General features: G+C 39.5%; 2 protein-coding genes across 3 annotated transcripts in view; one reads left to right on the forward strand and one right to left on the reverse strand.

Annotated features, from left to right (window-relative positions):
* Nucleotides 1–19626, reverse strand: part of plppr2a (phospholipid phosphatase related 2a) — a 146955-nt gene that overhangs the window by 57600 nt on the left and 69729 nt on the right. The gene's annotated exons all lie outside the window — the stretch shown is intronic.
* On the forward strand, nucleotides 8074–17887 carry LOC141809876 (uncharacterized). Of its 2 annotated transcripts, XM_074697104.1 has the most exons (4): nucleotides 8074–8283; nucleotides 11007–11133; nucleotides 13713–13793; nucleotides 16226–17887. In XM_074697104.1, exons 3-4 carry the CDS (start codon nucleotides 13748–13750, stop codon nucleotides 17071–17073), a joined length of 894 nt encoding a protein of 297 aa, XP_074553205.1. In that variant the 5' UTR covers nucleotides 8074–8283; nucleotides 11007–11133; nucleotides 13713–13747; the 3' UTR covers nucleotides 17074–17887. The 2 variants fall into 2 exon arrangements, with proteins under 2 accessions (XP_074553205.1, XP_074553207.1); XM_074697106.1 differs by lacking the exon at nucleotides 11007–11133.

Genomic DNA, 19626 nt, shown 5'->3' on the forward strand with positions numbered 1-19626 from the left:
GTCCTCATTGACTGCAGGAGGTTTGCTCTAAAGATTATTTGGGAAAGTTCAGGGGCAAAAAGAGAGCAAGAAATGTGGAGCAGCATAATGTATTACATTTCACTGATCTGAAGTGATTGGTCGATTACTAAAGGCTCTAAAGGGCAGCCTTCACACTGCTGGGAAGCCCTGGCGTCCTTTTCTTCTTAATTAAAAAGCACTTGAGAGATGCTCAGACAAACACGCCGGCTGAGCACACAGCAGCCATCTACAGCAGCAGCGTCTGCCTGGGCTTTGATGTTGATTCGAGCCAATGATGAAGTAAGTACCACTGACATCAGGGCGCACGCAGGCCTTTCACAGGAGCTGACACAGGCGATGGCTCACAATCTGTGCCGCGAAAAGACAAGTACGCACTGATAAAGCCATCCGACAGAAGAGAGAGATGTTTAGGCTTGGAGTAAAAACAGAATACTCACATGGAAGAAGAGGGAAGAAGTGGTACCTGCACAAAGAGCATGTGATAAAGAGATGATATGATGTGATATGACATATAGGCACACATCATGCAGAAATATTCCCAAACTCACAGGATACATGTGAAATTACATTTTGCCATGTATTACTATCACTTGTCTTAAAATTTTCTACACCGAGAATCTGTTTGTGGGTTTTGTTTAAAGTCAGACTCTAGGAAGTATAGTTCAAACACCTCAAACATCGTCTAATTGAGAGTAAGACATTGGAGTTACTCATGCCAAAGGAAATGTACTCTCCCGTGTTGGTTAAATATTGATAGCTCTAAATCTGAGCTTTCACACAAGTCAAACTAACTTAACATAGCCTTGTTTGTAACACTTGGCTGAGTACGATAGCTGCCATCTGGGACAAAGAATAGATCTCATTCAGCCATATGGTGGCTGTCTCTTTCTTCTCATGCTACACTGTCCAGAACAGACCTCAAAGACACGTCCAAATAAAAGCCACAAAGACGACACCCACTGGTTTCTTATATTTGTTGTACGCTGCTTTGGACAAAAGCATTTTCACATATGAAGCTTCAAGTTCAGTAGGTGGTCACAACCATGAGTAATCATATTTGGACAAAAGGTTGCACTGCCAAAGCTGGAAACAAGTGTTCATGGACCTAATGCGAGCTACTTTCACTTGATAGATCCATAAGACATTATTTTTATATCAAGATCTAAAGAGTTTAGTTCAAGATCAAGATTTTATTTCAAGATGTATCAGCCAGATTTTGATTTTTAATGTTAAGACAAAAAAAAAATTCATTTACCTACCTTGGAATTTTGTCTTCTGATAGGTTTTCTATTATAAACATCAAACAAAATCAACAGAATAAAGCGCCAACTCTGTTGCATGCCACATGTCACTTAGACACATCACATTAGTGGACCAGGGTGTCCACGGGGTCTTAAAAAGTATTGAAGTTGATAAATCATTTGTGGGAAAATTAAGGCTCTTAAAAAGTATTAAAAAGTCTTAATTATGGTTTTCTGAGGTATTAAATTTCATTGGTGTTCAAGCTTTTACTCCAAAAGTATCCATGAATATTTCTTTCCTCCTTGCAACTGTCCCCTGACGGGGCCGTTAAGCATTTGGCCACTGAAGTTGTCAGCTATTGGAGCTTGGCAAAATGGACATGCAAGATTTCACACAATGAACCATGCAAGTCCATCTAGATTGCCGCCTGTTTACATGTCATCAATGATGTGCTGATGGTGGACACAAGAAGCTGATGGAAAGCATATCACATGGTCTCAGGCAAAATTTCCTAAATTTTGATAATGATGAAACAAGTTCTTGTTTTTTCAGCAAGTTGGCCTTGAATAATTGCTGTTGTATGGGTACAAGAATGGGAGTGTCAACTAATTTATTTTTTCAAGCTTTATTCCTTCACAGCTTACCTCATTTCTATTTAAATTTAAACCACAACTGCTAAAGATGGGTTGCTACCAACAGCTTAAAATTGCGATGAGGTCTTAAAACTTTTTGAAAGGTTTTTAAAAAAAATCTTAAAAAGGTAGTGAAATTAACCTCTGGGTTTCAGCATATACCCTGACCTTAAAATCAGGGCTTCTAAGTGTGACCAAAATTTTTAAGCGTTTTTTCCAGGTCGCTCTGTTGCACCTGACGCTGCCCAGCTGGAAACGTAGATTTCTTTCACAAGCACATCATCTCTCTGTGTTTTTGTGTGACCAAACTCACACTCACAATAGGATCACATTGTGGTTTAAACAAATAAGAGACAGAGCTCAGGCAGGTCTTTTGCCTTTTCTGAATGGCTGTGGTTCTGTTCACTCACTGCTCTAAACCACTACTAGGCCACTCTGGCACCTGAGCGTCAGAGTAGCCTAACTGAAACGGTAAAAGAAAATACGTGTGATAAAACTAGGTTAAATCAAGGGCAATACAAATATTGTAAGTTTCTTCAAGTAGAAAACTAAGCCTACTGCTGTCATTCCAACCATCCCCACTGCTGAGAGTCCATCCAGCCAAGACACCAAGCCCTCGGTCCCTGGTAAGATGCCAGGTCCAGTCCTTCAACAATAACATCACACTCAGAATCAGACAGGACCGGCTGAAACAATTTCCCTGGCTGAGGTTCAACAACGGACAAAACATAATGCACCATTTACTGTCAGGAGTGCAGTCAGAATATGGCCAGTAATTGTTCATTTGTAAGCAGTTCATAAGGTGTTAGATCTTAAAAAAAAACCCACCTGTCTAAAATACAAACTTTAGGGTGTGACACGTGTGTAGAAAAAAGTGGCACTTCTCCCAGCTGTTTTTAGGGGCAGGCAGTAATAATCAGGTCAGTTTGCTATCTGAGGGGCATGTGACAGCAAACAGAGACCTGCTATAAGACCTTGAGGCCCTGTTTACACGACATGTCATCTGAAAACGCTGTGAAAACGCAGTGAAAAAACTCTGCGTTTACATGGAAACGCTGATGGACTGAAAACACTGTGGTAAGCATGCCAGGCCTGTAGGTGGTGCTATAGCTGTCTTGTCCAGATGCCACTTTTGGGAGATCTCTACGGAAGTAGAATTGAGCCGGTCATCTAGTGTACTGGGGAATACTAAGTTAAAAAGTGAAGCAAAAGATGCACATTTTGTTGAAAGACAGTCAGCAGATACAGCAGATTGAGTAGCACAAGCACAACACATTCACAACGCGGTAGTTCGTGACGATCGTAACAATGGTACTTTTGTCCTGTTGAACACGTGCGTGCGTGAGGCAGAGTGTGACGTCAGCGTTTCCACTGAAACGCCAGCTTACTGTTTACACGGCACAGTGTCGGGAGCGTTCCAGAAAAAATCCCACTCTGGAGGCCGTTTTCAAAAGTTTGCGTTTTAGGTCTGCTGAAACGCCGTTTTCGTGTAAACGCGAGGCTGAAACGCAACAAAAGTTTTGCGTTTCGACCTAAAACTGTTGTCGTGTAAACGGCCCCTGAGACATGATGTTAGGTCTTAGTGAAGCATTTTAAACTCCAGAACTTTTTCTTGAAAATATTTTACTTGATTGAAATGTTTGAGTTTGAAATGTTCAATTGGAGTTAAAAATGATTAATGTTATATGAAAGTTATGGAGAGCAATAACAAAGGTGACCTTACGGTGTAAAAGGCAACACAATGAAAAATTTGGATGAACCTATATTTTATGCTGGTGCAACAAAATAAAATAAAAAATGGGCACACCAGTGCAACCAATGCAAAAAAATAATCTAGAGCCCTGCTCAGTTTGAAGTCACATATTTTACCCTCCTTCTGAGAAGATGGGCAGAAAAAAAATGCTTCCTGTCTTTAAGGGTACTAAAATGCCAAATAGACATTCTGAATATCAAAACCAACCCCTACCCTGCAATCCCAGAACTCCCAAACATTTGTGCAGGATCCTGTATCATCATTCTTTTAATTCCAAATGTTAAAGCCAACATCAAAAACTGCAGGAGAAAAAGCACTGAGCTAGATATGCATTTTCCATCCATCAGTGTACTCCTGCATTTATGCTCTTCTGCTCTGTGTGCGCTCTAAACTGTGAGACCTCAGCAAACGTTTCACCTCCTAACACCCAAGCAGTTTTCTCTTGTTGCTACATACGGAGGAATATATAAAAAGATCACAACTACAGCAGACTCAAGGGTGAAAGGTTTCTGTCAGTTGTTCAGTTTCTCAAACTGGAGGACTCAAACCAAAACAGATCAACACAAAGGAAAATGGAGGTCATCAAAGTCTGTTGTAATAATTATGATATAAAAATGAATATTTATGAATGAATAAATTATAAAATACTAAGAAAGAGACCTTGATAGAAAAAGGTAATACTGGCTATAACAGTTTCAGATCTTGCAAGTAGGTCACAGCTAAATCTGACTCCTGTTATCTCTGTTATCTCCTGCCCAATCTTACCATGTTGGGTTAGAGTCAATTAAAAAAGAAGCTGAATCAAAACTCCAACCATAACTACATCATATCTGTCTTCATATACTCAACAGAGATCCTAAGTCAGCGTTAATGGGCACTGTGGTTCATGGGCTCATCAGGCAGAGTGTGGGGGCCCAGAGCAGATAATCCTTTATCTCTGGTGGAGTAACAAACAGTCATTAATGGTAAATTATTACACGTCTCAAAGGGGTTATGAGCCTGCCGACTTCAAAGGCAAGTTTTTGTGGGAAGATGCTTTGATGTGAGCCGGGCAGGAAGTCTTTTACAAAACTATGAGCCAGGAAGGATTTCTTTATATTTAGCTTTTGTGAATACCCTCAAGTCTAAGCAGAGAGTGAAATTGAATAGATATCATCATTGTTGGTTAGTCACGGTTCACAATGGGATCAGCATGTAATATGATCATACACTAAATGCTCACCGAAATCTGCATATGGAAAGTTTTTCTTTTTTTTTTAACTTATATCTTTTTTCTCTCTCTCAATATTTATACTGAATCCATGAAATCAGAGTCAGTCAGGGCTGCAGGTATGAAAACATGATTTCAACAGGTGGAGCTAAAGTACATTTACAAGCTGGACGGCATGACAGAGTTTAGAGTGCGAGCTAAATGTGTGTGGAATGTGAGACAAATCTATCTGGAGCTCCATTCACTCCCTCCTGCTCCACCCAGAGTTGGAGCTGTGTGAACCTCGTCTCAGATATCAGATCTCTCAGTGAGGGTAATGAGCTCACTGACGTCTTTACAGAACGATCCAGTGCAGTTTATACTATATGAGTATTTCTGTACTGATAAATAATCCTCCAAATCCCCTCCTCTTTGAAACAAAGGGGCAACAAGCTCTGAGAAGCTAAGCGCCAGAAAAGGTTGTGCCCCTTTTCCTCTTCTTGAACTCTACAAATGCTCATCCCTGTATTAACTGTTTCAGATAGACTTTCCTTTTATCTCTGTGTGAAACAAAATAATGCAGAGAAGTACAGTGCATAACCTCTTGTTCCTTTAGAGCTAATGCAGTTATAAACAATATGTGTACAGTAGCTCCTAACAATCTAACACTGGCATTTCAAAATATCTCAATGTTTCCTTAGATTAAGGGAATAATTCAAAATACAAAAATGCCCAACCTCTGAAACATATGCTCATTATAAACTCAAAACTTGGTTAAGGCTCCTATACCATTTACTACGCCAATGTTATGGAGGTGATCGGTCTGTACTGATGAGATGTTGTTAAAGCCCATAGACTCATAGATCCACTGCTAGGTCCAGCTCATGGTGGTCATAGTGGTTTTTGGTCTGAAGGCAGGTGCACATATGTAAAGTCAACAGTCTTTCCCATGATTTCAGGCTGCTTGTGATTGTGGACTTAAATAGAAACAAAGAGTGACCAAAAAACAAGTGGTACCTTTGTCCTTATGGTAAATTCCCAGTATTATTCATATTATTTGTATTATTCAAAACTTGAATAACTTGAAAATGAATGTCATGGAGCGCAGATGGCATAGTGGCCTAGGTCGCGCTCCATTAGGTTTGCCCCATTCTTTTTCTACTCTATCCAATGTCCACCTCTATCCAATTAGTGGCATAAAAAGACCCCCCCCCCCAAAAAAAACATAAATTAATTAATTAATTAATTAATTTGTTAATTAATAAATTAATAAAAACATTATATATATATATATATATATATATATATATATATATATATATATATATATATATATATATATATATATATATATATGTGTGTGTGTGTGTGTGTGTGTGTGTGTGTGTGTGTGTGTGTGTGTGTGTGTGAGTGTGTATGTGTAAAAATATACATATATATATATATATATATATATATATATATGTATGTATGTATACAACAGTAAATATGGGGTATATACTAAATTAATAGTAGATAAATAAAATTATATATATATATATATATATATGTATATATGTATGTATGTATACAACAGTATACATACATACATACATACATACATATATATATATATATATATATATATATATATATATATATATATATATATATATATATATATATATATATATATATAATTTTATTATTTATTTTTTTTAGTAACATACCTTCCAACTTTAGACTTTGACAAAGCTGGAGATCTCTGTGTCTCAACATGTTGTCTGGGCTTTGTACGGTAAACATACTTGCTAACATCTTTTTTACCTCTGTGTTCTCTGCTGAAATCTATGTGCAAGCTTGTTGCTGCCAACTTGTGTTGCCATGTCTAGTGACACGTATCCTACACAGTACTTATAAACAACCATCTAATTCAGAATCAGAAACACACTACGTTATTGGTACCAATGTGATAAATCAGAGGTACAGTGGAAGAACAGATTAACCCCTTACTGCCTAAATTAATTAACAATTATTAAGATAGATTGTTTTTATGTGTTTTTGCATTCTTACAGATGTTAAATTGAGTAGAGATTAAAACTTGAGTAAAGTACACACATTAGTTATAACTAAGTTATATCATATATAGACATGAGAAGTTCATCCCCTGACCAATATATTGTGACATAATGGATCTGATACAATCTTTGTTCATCGGGTAATAATGCGAAAGGTCATTTCAAAGGTCATTTCAGCTGCATCAAGACCTGACAGGGTATGTCACAAATTTGCGGCAACATGCATGAAGGGGTTAAAAGTGGGAAACCCCTGCAGAAATCAGGACTGTTGGTAGGTATGTTTTAGTTGTAGGCCATGATTCTTAAGATTACCTCCCAAACATTAGTATAACAATCGATTCTTTATCTAAGGCTGGAGAAGTTTTTAAAGGGCGGTCTGTGTTTCTGTTCGTAACACTAACCCAAAACCAACTTAAACCTGTGACTGCCAACATTTGGTAACCTAAATTTCATGCAAAAATGAACTTGGCAGAGTCATTGAAACTCTTGTTAAAGAAGTTAAAAAGTTTTTTTATTTTATTTCAAATCTTGAGAGTAAAAATCTTTTTTACTTCATGTTTGGTACATAAAAGAAAAACAGTCGCTCACTGTTTAAAACATAAAGGCTGTTGTTAGTTTGTTTCTGCAGTATTTTCCAGAGGCTGAACTGTCTTGGCCTGTCTTTGGTCTGTTACTGTCCTCTTTGGTCGGCCTTAAAACAACATGAACTTTCACCTCATGTCAAAATAATCTTACAGCACTAACATTTTCTCATGTCACTTCAGCCCATGGTCTCATGAGATCTGCACTGCCTTGAGTAAGCGTGCAAAGAACGTTTTCCAGTTAACTTTCTGGCCAATAATCACTGGTCTGTGAAATGAAAGGTTGCAGGGCTTGAGTGGAGCCTGCTTGACCTCTTTCGAAACTAAAATCTGCCCAAAACACAAGTGACCCACTTAACCAGTGATGACGGAGGCCTGCAAAGGACTTCAGCATGGTTACAGCGTGCATGCAGAGATACAGTAACGGCATGCGTACAATGTGCTGCGTCACTAAACTATTTCTCTCGGCATTTCTGCACTCTGCCAGCTGCATCTCCCTGCTTTAATCTGACGGTCACGTCCCCTAAAAATATCCTCCCTCTTGCCTTCCCTCTCTGTGTCTCTGACTCTTGCAGTTCTCTGCTCTCACACTGAAGAAGTCCTTGTCTTCAGGGACCATGACTGCACAGGGGTGTTACCGAAGAATTATATTAAAATAGGGTGTAACCCTCCAACATAAGTACAGTGATCTTGGATCAAGTTCTGTCTGTTGTGGAAGGAGAAATACAGCAGTTGCATTTGTTCGAGTTCACATGTTTTTTGAGGGAATAAGAAAGTGTTTTGAAAGATAATCCACAGAAAGATTCCGGTAAGTACAGTTCTTAACATTTGAAGGTTTTTTCTTCACTTTACTCGACTACAAAATGACTTTTTAAGCTGAAAAGCTTCACATGAACAGAATGGGCTTGAAGGCAGAGCAGGCAGTTTTTCACTTTCAATAGTTGTAACTCTTGCTGTGATTCCTTCTGTGGTACCAAATGCCAGCAGGGAATTAGGAGCTGAGGTTGGTGGAGATAAAGTCTGAGCCAAATATTAGCAAAGTCGTGAATTTCACCACCTTACTGTGGAAACAGAAAGTTTTGTCTTTTGGGAAACACTCGAAGAGCTCAGTACAAAAATATACAGAATCCTAGAATCACGAGGGAAAACGTTGCAGTTTTGAGATCTCCTGTCAAAAATGTTCCTCTTAGTTTATCCATACCATAATAAAAACATAAAGACAACCATCTTTCAAAAATATGCAAAGTTTTAGCGGCTGAAAACACTAAGCATTGAGTGAGGCTGTAGTGTTTTCAGTCTTTAAGCTAAGCTATGCCAACCACCTGTTTGTAGTAGTAGTATTTTAAGCACAAAGGGGAACCAAATCCCCCTGTCTAACTTTAAAGTCTACAAACTTGGATTCAGCTTCGTTGCTTTTACTGCGGCTTCATGTTTAAAATTCTACCATCCCTCCGTCCCACCCTCATGCAATGTTTTTGTCGTACGACTGTTGCCAAAGCGAGCTGCTCTCGGTCAGCGCCTGGCTCAAGTGTTCAGGGAGGGGTCCCTCAGGCTTATCTTGGCTCTGATTTACTCCTAGCAACACATACGCTTGTTGATTCCCACTCCCAGAACTACAAACCCTCTATTATTTAGCCAACCAGGCCTAACAGAGGTAATACATTTACTCAGCATGTTCTCGTGTTGGAAAACGGAGACAATGTTAAATAAGAAAACAGCTGAGAAAAGTGGTGCTGGCAGAAAAGTAGAGAGGGAATGTTGAAATGGTTTTAAGATTCTTGGTGCTTTGCTGTTAAGCATCACATTAACTACTCCGCTGCACCCTGCAGGACTGGCTCTTTTCAAAATAAACAATGCATTACAACCTACATTATCTCTGCAGCCCAGAGCTACTCTCAGCATACTGTATCAACCTCCCACACAAACAGCGCAACACATTTCCACTTCCACCAACCACCCGTCACCTCAGGGCAGCTGTTTGCTGCTCCAGGCAGGGACGCATCATCACCACTGCAGCTGAATAAGTTTAGCCCAAAGTTAAAAAACAGTTTCCTTCTGTTTTTTTCTGCAGCTAAATGTGAGCCAGAGTGTGTCACACAAAACAAAAGCGAGATGACGGTTTTATTTGCATCAGAATTCAGACTACATTTTTCCCCTAAACTGGAAAAAACTGAAATCTTATCAAGTGATTTGTCTTATTTTCAGTGGAAAATGTCTTTTTAGACTTAATATGAGCCTCATTCCTCTGATCAGTCCAGTTATTTGTATTAAGACATTATTTTAGTCTTAAGCAAATTTTCAAGAAGTTTTTCTTGTTCGATTGGCAGATTATTTTTTTACTCGCTTCAAGTATTCAGATCCCATTTTTGTCTTTAGTTAACTTCAAACAAGACGTTTTTCTGGACTGGCCGGTTGAATGTGGCTCATATCAAGTATAAAAGAAAATTTGTACTTCAAAAAAGATAAAAACACTTGGTAATATTTCAGTTTTTTGCAGTGTAGATAGATCTGTGTTTGACAAGTCCAAAGCTTGCAGCTCGGATGAAATCGTCAAGTTTCAGGTTGTCACCTTTGTGCCTATTGTGGAAAAGCCTGAGTGACAGTTTGTGTCTTTTCTCCAGGAAAACAGTGTCTGGAATTTGTAGCAGAGAACATTTCACAGTCACTCTTCGACTACGGCAATCTGCTGCCCTACTCTTCCTCGGCTAGATGAAAAACAGCAGCACGACAAGCCTTTTTTGTGTGAAGAGGGGATAAAGGCAGAGGTTCACTGACAGTTGGCGAGCTGTTTTTTAATTCACCTAATGACCTCACCTACTCTTGTATGTTTTACTGGAAAGAGTCTGGTTTGCATTCATTTTGGAGAAGTTTCTGCTGCCTACAGAGGGAAATAAGATGCAGCGATTGTTAGTGAAAGGGGGATTTCTTTGGAGTTAGACCACAGGGCACTCTATCAAAGCATGCTCTGTTTTGTACATGAGACAGGCCTTAAAATAATATGTGCACTTATTACTAGGCTGTGAAAGACTCAGGTCAATATCCACACTTGATGGCCAAGCCTCCAGCAGTCTTGTTTATCAGATCTGGAGAAGTGAAAGCCCAACGTGATATTTGTCCATGGGTCCAAAAAAATCCTGGCAGTACCTTTGGACGTGGTTGAAACATCCAGGATGGGTTGGGCACTGAAACATTCCAGGTTTAGAGTTACACTCTGCCAACATTCAAAGAAACAAGGTTCGCATGACCATTTCTAAAGATGAAAATATTTGCCATGAAGGCATGAAGTAGGAATTACAGAACTTTTGCCACAGATACACTCTGAAAATGGCCATGACTGGTTTAAGACGGGCGGCCATGTGACAGAAATATGATGGATTGTAGCCAAGGACGTTTAGACACATGAGTCACAGTGACACTTTTTTCCTGGGCTTCTGCTCTGAATGGTTTGTGTTTGGAGCTTTAATGTTCTTCTTTGGTGTTGACACTTTGTGTGTGTGTGTCTTCATGTGTGTGTGTGTGTATGTGTGTCAGGGAACGGCTGAAAAGTCAAAAGAGGCCCAAGGACAAGACGGGGTTGGCAGCTAATGCCAGTAAAAGGCAGAAACCTCCCAAGAAGAAAACAGAAATAGCTGCAGTCAGAACAAGCAGCCTGTATCAGGTGAGATATTTGGAAAAATCTGCACATATTTCTGAACAGACTTTAGGTTATGGTGCATTCTTGGATGGATTTATAATATGCAGCCCCTATTTCCTGCTTTGAATACTTACAAACATTAGTAAAATAGAATGGAATAGAATAGAATAGAATAGAACTTTATTGTCATTGTAACAAGAACAACGAAATTGAAGTCACAGCAGCAATCAAGAAAACAAAAGTAGGAAAGTTTATAGAAAGTGCAAAAAGGTCCATAAGAAAATAGATGATGACAGCTTGTCCATCATTCTCCAGTCAGCCAGCCTCCACCTCCACAGGGTCCAGGACTGAGCTTCTTCAGCAGTCTGTTCAGTCTCTGTCTCCTGGATCCTGTCTGCTCACAGCAGGTGAAGCTCTTCCAACATGGCGTTGTCGTCCGGTGTTAGCTGTGTTAGCCATGTCTGTGAATAGCATGATGCTACTCTGCCTTCTGGTATTCCCTCTGTTGCTGGGTTAGCACAGCTAGCTCGTCCATCTTATTGGAGATAGATCTTACGTTCCCAATAACAATGGACGGAAGGACAGGTCCATGTTGTTACTTCTTAGCTCACACCTGAGAACCAGCACGTCGTCCTCACCTCCTTCTCCTCACCTTGTGGGGAAACATCAGGCCTTGCACCAGTTAGCACTGACATGCTGCTAACAGCTGAGTTCACATGTAAACAATGCAGCCATGGTTACATGTAGGATCTTCAGACAAACACAGGAGAAAAAGTAGTTAAAATATCACTTAAGCCACAAAAAGTTTGGTGTCCATGACCAACAAATGAGTCATACAAAGTCATGATCCACTCCAAATACAAAGTTTATGAAAAAGAGATGAAAATATGACAAGTAGGACAAAGAAGAAAGAGCTGCTGCAAAAGGCAGCCAAAGCCAACAAGGCGGCGCCTAGCAAGATAATGAACAGCAGATAATGACCAGCCTCAAGGTAATTTATCATTGAAATAAACTGAAGACAGCAGGAGAGCAAACACAACATGTAACCCTTGAGTCAATCCATGTGTCTAAGCCTGAACATTTTTAGGACTTAAATTATCTGGTGGCGTTAAATAGATCATTTTTACAGCAAACAGAAAATTGTGAGCAAGTCTATACAGCTGGAAAGTGAGCCTTTGCCAATGATGTAGCATGAATAAAATATACAGAGCAGTGTTGAAACATTGGGATTTAGCTGAGCATGAGTAAATCCAAACCAAACTTTACCCTGAATTTACTGAATAGTCACACGAATGCCCTGTTGGTTTACATGAAAATATAAAAAATGTGAATTATTGTGTAATACTGGCGATATTTATGTCTCTGCTGTCCATGGCTGGAGGTAGTATGGTGTCCTGTCAGAACTCATCTCTGCTCTCGGGACAGAGCGCGTTCAAGGACATCAGTGAAAATATAAAAACATGCTGGAATCAGCATGAGTGCTGAGTTACCTCGGCAGTCTTTATAAAGGCAGTGAATGTAGGCAGATATATCTGGAGCGAAACATTGTTGTTGTTTTGTTTTTGTTTTTTTCAGATCAGATAAGGTGTTTCTGGATTCCCTTGCTGATGTATTGAAGCTAGGTGTCATTTACCAATCAGAAAAGTCAGAACATTGTGGAAAAAATTGCAGTTTTTGGTGGTTAACCCCTTACATGGCTTGACATCCAGACTGTACATGTAATAACGACAGAGTGGTGAGAGACAGAGGTCTAATGTAAGATGTTATATGTGCTGTCATCATTCTCAGCTTAGCATCAGCTTTTTTTCTCCTTTTCCACATCCTGCCTGGTGTCTGTTCTCTCATAAGTCACATCAGATACTAATTCACTATAACTGAGTGTCTGCATGGAGAAGTCATTTATGTGAGGGTGGCAGAACGGAGCCACAGCTGAGCAACAGATCTACTGTGACTTTAACAACATCACTCAGCAACCCCTCTTCATGTGACTCATTCTGCTGTATAGAAACATTATCGAGAACATACACGCTCTGTTCATGTGGAGGAACAAAATGATCCTGCTGCAATATTTATCATTTTGGAGGGTTTTTTTATTTTGGGGTTTTATGCTAGTAAGTGTCACGAATCACCAATTTGGGGGATTTGAAATGCTTTCCAAAACCATTCACCATTTGAAATTGCATATTTTATCCATTAGTTGCAATTTCATTACACTTGTTGCAATGCCAAATAAAGTTCTATTCTATTCTTATTGGTATAAAAGTATAAAAAAGAGGGGCTACATTTTAAATATAGACCACACAAAGAGAGAATCTGTAATTTTCTTTCCACATTTCTTTGTGACCAAGTTAAGATGGTATAAGATTATTTTGTAAACACAACAATATGTGTGTAGGGTTTTTTTTCTGTGATATCAGAAATATCAAGAATCTTATGTCTTCCTTTTTAATCTTTATCTTTTTTTGAAATGGGTATTTCCACAGCAGGGGTTCCTGGTCTCCAGCACAACTATTCTGGGGGTCAGGCTCTCACAGAACAGTTATGTTAGGGCAGCTATGTACTGCAAAACAAGTCTTTAATTTTCCTTTTCCATCTCCTTTTAGTGACCAGCTAAGCTGAAGATCACAGTTCTACACAAATGGCACAAAGGATGTTCCTTGAAAGTGGGCAAGAAGGCCGATCAGGTGAGACACAAGAGGTTTTGTTGCAACTTATCCAACATTTAAACGTTCAATTTACACGTGTTTACTTTATAATAACTCAAGAAGAGACAACTGAGAAGATATTTTTTTCATATTTTAAATTCAAGTCCCTTGAAACACAGGCAAAATGGTTCATCATGAAAGATTCTTAATAAAGAAAGGAGCTACGGCTGCTGAATGTAATCTGTTATAAGCATTCGTCTCCCTACTCCTCGTCTCTGGGGAGTGATGACCCCTTTATTTAATGTGGCTCAACAAGGGACTGAGATGAACGGCTGAAGAACAATGTTATATTTAGCTCCACTTGGTAATTTCTGTTCATACATTTTTCATTGAGCTGAGGGCGCTGTGGGATGAAGAGCTGCTGCTTTGTGCTTGTTGTGCCTCTCTATATAAGGTGCATTGTGCTAACTTAGATGCAACATAGAGCGCTGACCTGAAACCAGCCTTTATATCAATCTGATTTCAAACGCTCAAGCCTGTGATTAATATTCAAAAAGCTTAAAAAAAATAGAAATAGATACGTCCCTGTTAATTAAATCCTGGTAAATGTCCTTGCTCCCTCAATTTTCTCTGTCCTTTTGGGCATGTGAAACCAAATGGATGAAATTAAATTGAGTATTAAATGTGAAATAAATATCTAACCATGCAAACATCAGCATAACTTCCAACCAGCGACAAAGACGACTATATTCTGTTTTACAGCAGCTTAATCCAATTACAAATAAAGGATATGTTTCATTGTATCAGCATTAATCTAAATACATTTTATTTTTATTTTGAATGAAATCTATGAATTAAACAAAAACAAATGAATTTTACTTTCAAGTTTCCTCAAGGTAAAATGATTGAAGTGTTATTCCCAAGCGGCAACCTCCGGTCTAAGAACATGAGACAATGTGGAAGTGCTAAAATCTGCTGTTTCTCGAGTGTTCATTTGAGGCTGTCTCCGGAAGTAGCAGAAGTCACATACACACCAAGACAAAAGAAGCCATATTCAAAGTAGAAATTAACCTATTTACAGCCTGGTTCAAAAAACGTCTCCTGTCTGAGTCGTTAATTTTACTACAAGCACCCACTGTACGGGGGGTGATATCAGAGGATATTAAGATCACGTGACTGACAGGCGCCCTATGACTGTACACGAAGCCCTTGCCACTACCAATATGGCCGCTATAGCCGATATGCTTCATTTTCCATTTCAGAAACAGACGAGTGACGTCGGCGAGACTATGTCCATGTTTTATACAGTCTATGGTTATTCCTCAGGTTCCTGACACATCTCTTTTAGTCAATCTTCCTACAGTTACCTGACGATTTTGAGCCCGTTTGTGTCTGAATCATTTAAGACAATGCAGATAGGATGCAAAGGATTTTTTTCTACCTGTAAAAAAGTAGTTTTACACACAAGCAACTTTCAAGGATCCATCCATAATAACATACAAAAGGAAGAAGAAATGAAAGAGACAGGGTTGAAGGGGGAAGTCAACACTCTGAAGATCTGATCAAAAGGCTCTTTACAAACTCGCTGCAATGCAATCTTGAATGTAGATCCTGCACACAACGCCCAAAAAAAAGAGTCTTTTCCATTTAACTCTCCTTTAAAATGGTCCATCAAAATCATCAGAATAAACCCTTTAAGACCCAGTGTACACATAAGTGGACGTTTAATTTCTGCCTCTCAGACCTATGATACTTCTTTTTTTTAAACTTTGACTTTTTAGCCAAATTTAGGGACACTGCCCAATCACAACATTTTTCCCATTTTAGTGAAAAAAAAAACAAGTCCAATAACACTAATAACAAACAACTAATAGAGAACTTATTACAAAAAAATAATCAAACTTCCTACACAATGACCAAGTTTAGTTATTGTACCTATTAAGTCTTACTTATCCCAAATAACAAGGTGAATTTAAAAATGCACACCATACAAAATCTAGGGTCTTAAGAGGTTAAAGATTTTATCACTTGTAGAACAAAACATTGTGTCTCTGTGATACAGTGGCCAGACTTTTTGAACGGCAGGCGGGAAAAGAGTAACAAGGCACAAGGTTTTGACATCCAAGGGGGTAGTTTGGTGTGTTTGGCCAACTGGAAGGGAACTTAGTAGATAGAGAGCACCTTATTGGGCGTTTTGGCAGGCAAGAAGGCTTTAGCATGTGTTTTCGACAATATGACCAGGAGGTGGGTCACCTGCTCCCACTGCCCCCATATTTTCCTAAGCAAAGGAAGAATGTGGCACAGCACAAGAAGAGGAATTGTCAAGTGTTTTGGGTTAATTTTTTGTTGTTTTTTGCAGACTTTAGTTTTATGATAAATCATAGATGATATGTTTTGTTTTTCGCTCAAAAACATATCGTGTTAATGTCAAATGTTGACCTGAAATCCCATTCTGTCCTCTTGTGTTGCAGTCCTGGGGACACTAGCTGTGCAGGTGGAGAGAGACCCAAAGACAGGTGTTTCAGTCGTCAGGTCAGTGACCCCTGTGTCCGCGCTGGCCGATGCTCCAGCAGCCACTACTGTATTTGACGATGGAAGGAAAAGCATCCACGCCGTAGGCCAGGTAGAAAGTCCTCCCACCACCGAAGAGCTCGGTCAGATCCTGAGTGTTATCGATGGCGTTGGAATGAAAGTGCTTCTGGACAAGGTTGAAGTCACGCCAAACAAGGAGAGAACAGAGAACGATGGTGGCAGTGAAAAACCTGAGGGGAAAGTCCTGTCTTTTTCTGCCTGTCATGCCACAGCAGAGGAAGACAATATGCAGGTTGACAGCTCCACAGGCAACAACGTGAAAGCTGAGCTGGGGGTAGAGGACTGTGCTGTAAGCATTGAAAAGAAGGAAGATAAAAAGGAGGACAGATGCATCACAGCGGTTAACAACACCACAGGAGAGGTTGATAATGTAGTCGATCAACAGCTGGTGGATGGCCCTGTCACTCTTTTGTTTTTAGGTTACACTGATGACACAACCGACCAGGATCCCGACCCAGAAAACCAGGAGGGCATGATCAAGGTGGAAAGAGTGATGATCACTGAGGAAGGAGAAGAACATGTCATAGGGCCTGAGACATTGCCTCAGGAAGAAAAAGAACCCCAAGAGGGAGTTTATCAGGATGTTCCACTGGAAGGAAACGGGGCGGGAGGTCAAGTCCAGAGGGAGGAAGGTGAAAAAGTTCAGCATGAGTCATCTGCACCTGCTAAAGTGGAAGGAGAGGTCACTTCCAAGCGCAAGACCTGCCAGTGCTGCTCTGTCATGTAAGAAAATGATGGAGAGAGACTCCATAATCAGCCCTAACCCCATCATCTGTATTATTGTTTCCACACTCGTGCCTTATTGACTCATGTGACAGGATACAGCACCACATCCACCACTTCTCAGCACTGCCAAAGAAGAAGGTATTCATAATTTTGTGGGTCTCATTTCACATATGAGGTCTGGCAGCAGCTCCAGGGGACTATTAAAATCCACTGACGCCCTCTGGTGGCTAAAGCTGGAAATGTCAACTTGCACTGCTGCAGGGATGCAGATAACATTAATCTCAAATGTCTTTCTGCTTTATAACTCATCTCTTGCCTCATCAGCTCTAAATGTGTTTAAAGTTTTTTGATTTAGGAATGGAAAAACTCAAAACAGCTTCATTCCATCGTTGACTATTATGGTTTTATTCATTTACGGTGTGTGCTCAAGTATTTTTGTTTCTTATTTTCAAATGTGAAGAATGGTTGACATTTGTTGTTTTATACTTTTAAACTCCTGCTTTCTAATCCAAGTCACCACTCAGGTCTAAGGACTCTACCACTAAGGACACTAACAACACACCGTTACTGATTCTGGGGGATCAACTTTCCAATGAGGGGTCTGAATTCTACAGAGTAACAAAAAATCCTCAAGCAGATGTGATTGATATTAAAAGCTTAAAACACAGCATGACATTTTTAATTTTTGGATGTAAAGGTGAGGATTAGAGGAATAGGAACAGTATTTCAGTTAGCTGGTTACTTGCAGCTTAGCATAAAGGCTGGCGCTTAAACCCCTTGACATTGCGACACATTTTGTTTCTAAAGAATTAAATAAACAGGATTAATTAACTTGCCGGGCTAGCTGTGTCTCTCTGTTTGTGTTGTCTTTGCAGGCGAAGGGGGGGCCTTCGTGATTTTCACCATCTCTCAATTTGAGGCTTCTTTAACAGTTTTTATCCCACATTTTGAACAGAACTTTATATTTAACACAAGTAAGAAATGCAGTTGTCTGCGACAAATTAAAGTGAGCTACACTTTAATCTGCGGCGGGTAAAGTAACCTGCACGGCATCCCAAACAAGAGGACAATGTCGCACACGTGGTACAGGGGACAGGAGGTTACAGGTGCTAAGTAGATCAGCTGGATCCTCAGCTGGATGATTCATTTTTTCCATTGTGGTTGGCTCGACTGTGTCACACACCGAGGACGGCTGTAGCCCTGTAGTCAGGTAAGTCTTTTCTTCAAGTGTCTTTACATTTTCTGACTTTGTACTTATTTACTCGCCTATGCTTGTTTAGAAAATACAAGTGCTCAGTGTTAAATGTCCAGCTTTATCCTATTACTGCAGGGAAGAAATGACCATAGAAGATCGTGTTATGACCAACTTTGTTCCTTCTAAAGTATTAAAAAGAAATCTACACCTTGTCAGGAGCCAGACAGAAGGCATTATTGGATATTTAGATATAAATATATAATATATTGGAAATTCTGAAGCCGTACGATCATTCCTCTTGAACTACTTTTAGAAAGCATTCAATTTTTTCTTATATTATCCCTAAATATGCGAAAGATCCTTCATTATTAAAAGATACAGACCGTTCTTTGAAAGGAAAGTGGAATAGACAGGTAAAGCTCCTTAAGGCAGATTAATATGTCCTGTTGCTCAAGCTTTACATGTGTTTTGCTAATGCTGTCTGTAATCCTGAAATGTAGTCGGCATTTATCCCCTGAATGTAGGTGTAAACACAGACTCATAGATTTAAAGGTGCCTCAGGGGACAATATTTATGTTGTGGAGAATCAGCTGTTCATATATGATCCTGCACAGTCCGTTCATATTCTTAGGATACGAGCTGAGCACAGGCCACTGAGAGTGAGACCCCCTGGCTCACTGACAGTTTCTGTCAGCCTCATGAGTAAATGTCTGACATACACAACAGAACAGTGGTTAAGTATCTCTCTCAACAGGCAGACTAGTGAGATGATGAGAGCTTCTGTGGCTGGCAAAAACTGCACATGGTGTGCATGCCAAAATAGAAAGGGCAAAGCCGATTAAGCTTCCCTTTTGTCAGCAGAATTGGCTTTGCTAGGTCACAGCAGGAGAGGAGAGTCACCAAAACAACCCGGGAGAGCACAGGAGCTATATACCAGGCCGGCCAAAAAAACACAGCATCTAGAGATTATTTTGAAGTTAGTTTCAGACTAACATCATAAATGAAACTGTCACAACCACTCTGAATAGATTACAGGCATTTAATCTCAATCTTCAAACTTCAAAGTCCACAGAGCCTCATACTCCATATTTTTTATGAAGATGCAAATGAAAAATGAAGAACAAATTAGGCAAAGCAGACAGTAGTCTTACAGTTAAAGTAAAACTGAAGTGTTATGTTTCATTATTAGTAAAAAAGAAGTGTCTCATTTGACTTAATGTTAGGGTGAATGTGGCTCATATCAAAGGGGCTGTAAGGAGTTAGACAGTGATCTCAAAAAAGTCTCCCTTCTAAATATATGCCCGATTGTTATCCATATAGGTTAAACAGAAATGCTACTTCATAGCTTCTTTATAATTT

Source organism: Halichoeres trimaculatus, unplaced genomic scaffold, assembly GCF_033239565.1.
Source record: "Halichoeres trimaculatus isolate MK-OKI-2021-1 unplaced genomic scaffold, fHalTri1.1 fHalTri1_scaffold_20, whole genome shotgun sequence".
In the NCBI taxonomy this organism is placed as follows: domain Eukaryota; kingdom Metazoa; phylum Chordata; class Actinopteri; order Labriformes; family Labridae; genus Halichoeres; species Halichoeres trimaculatus.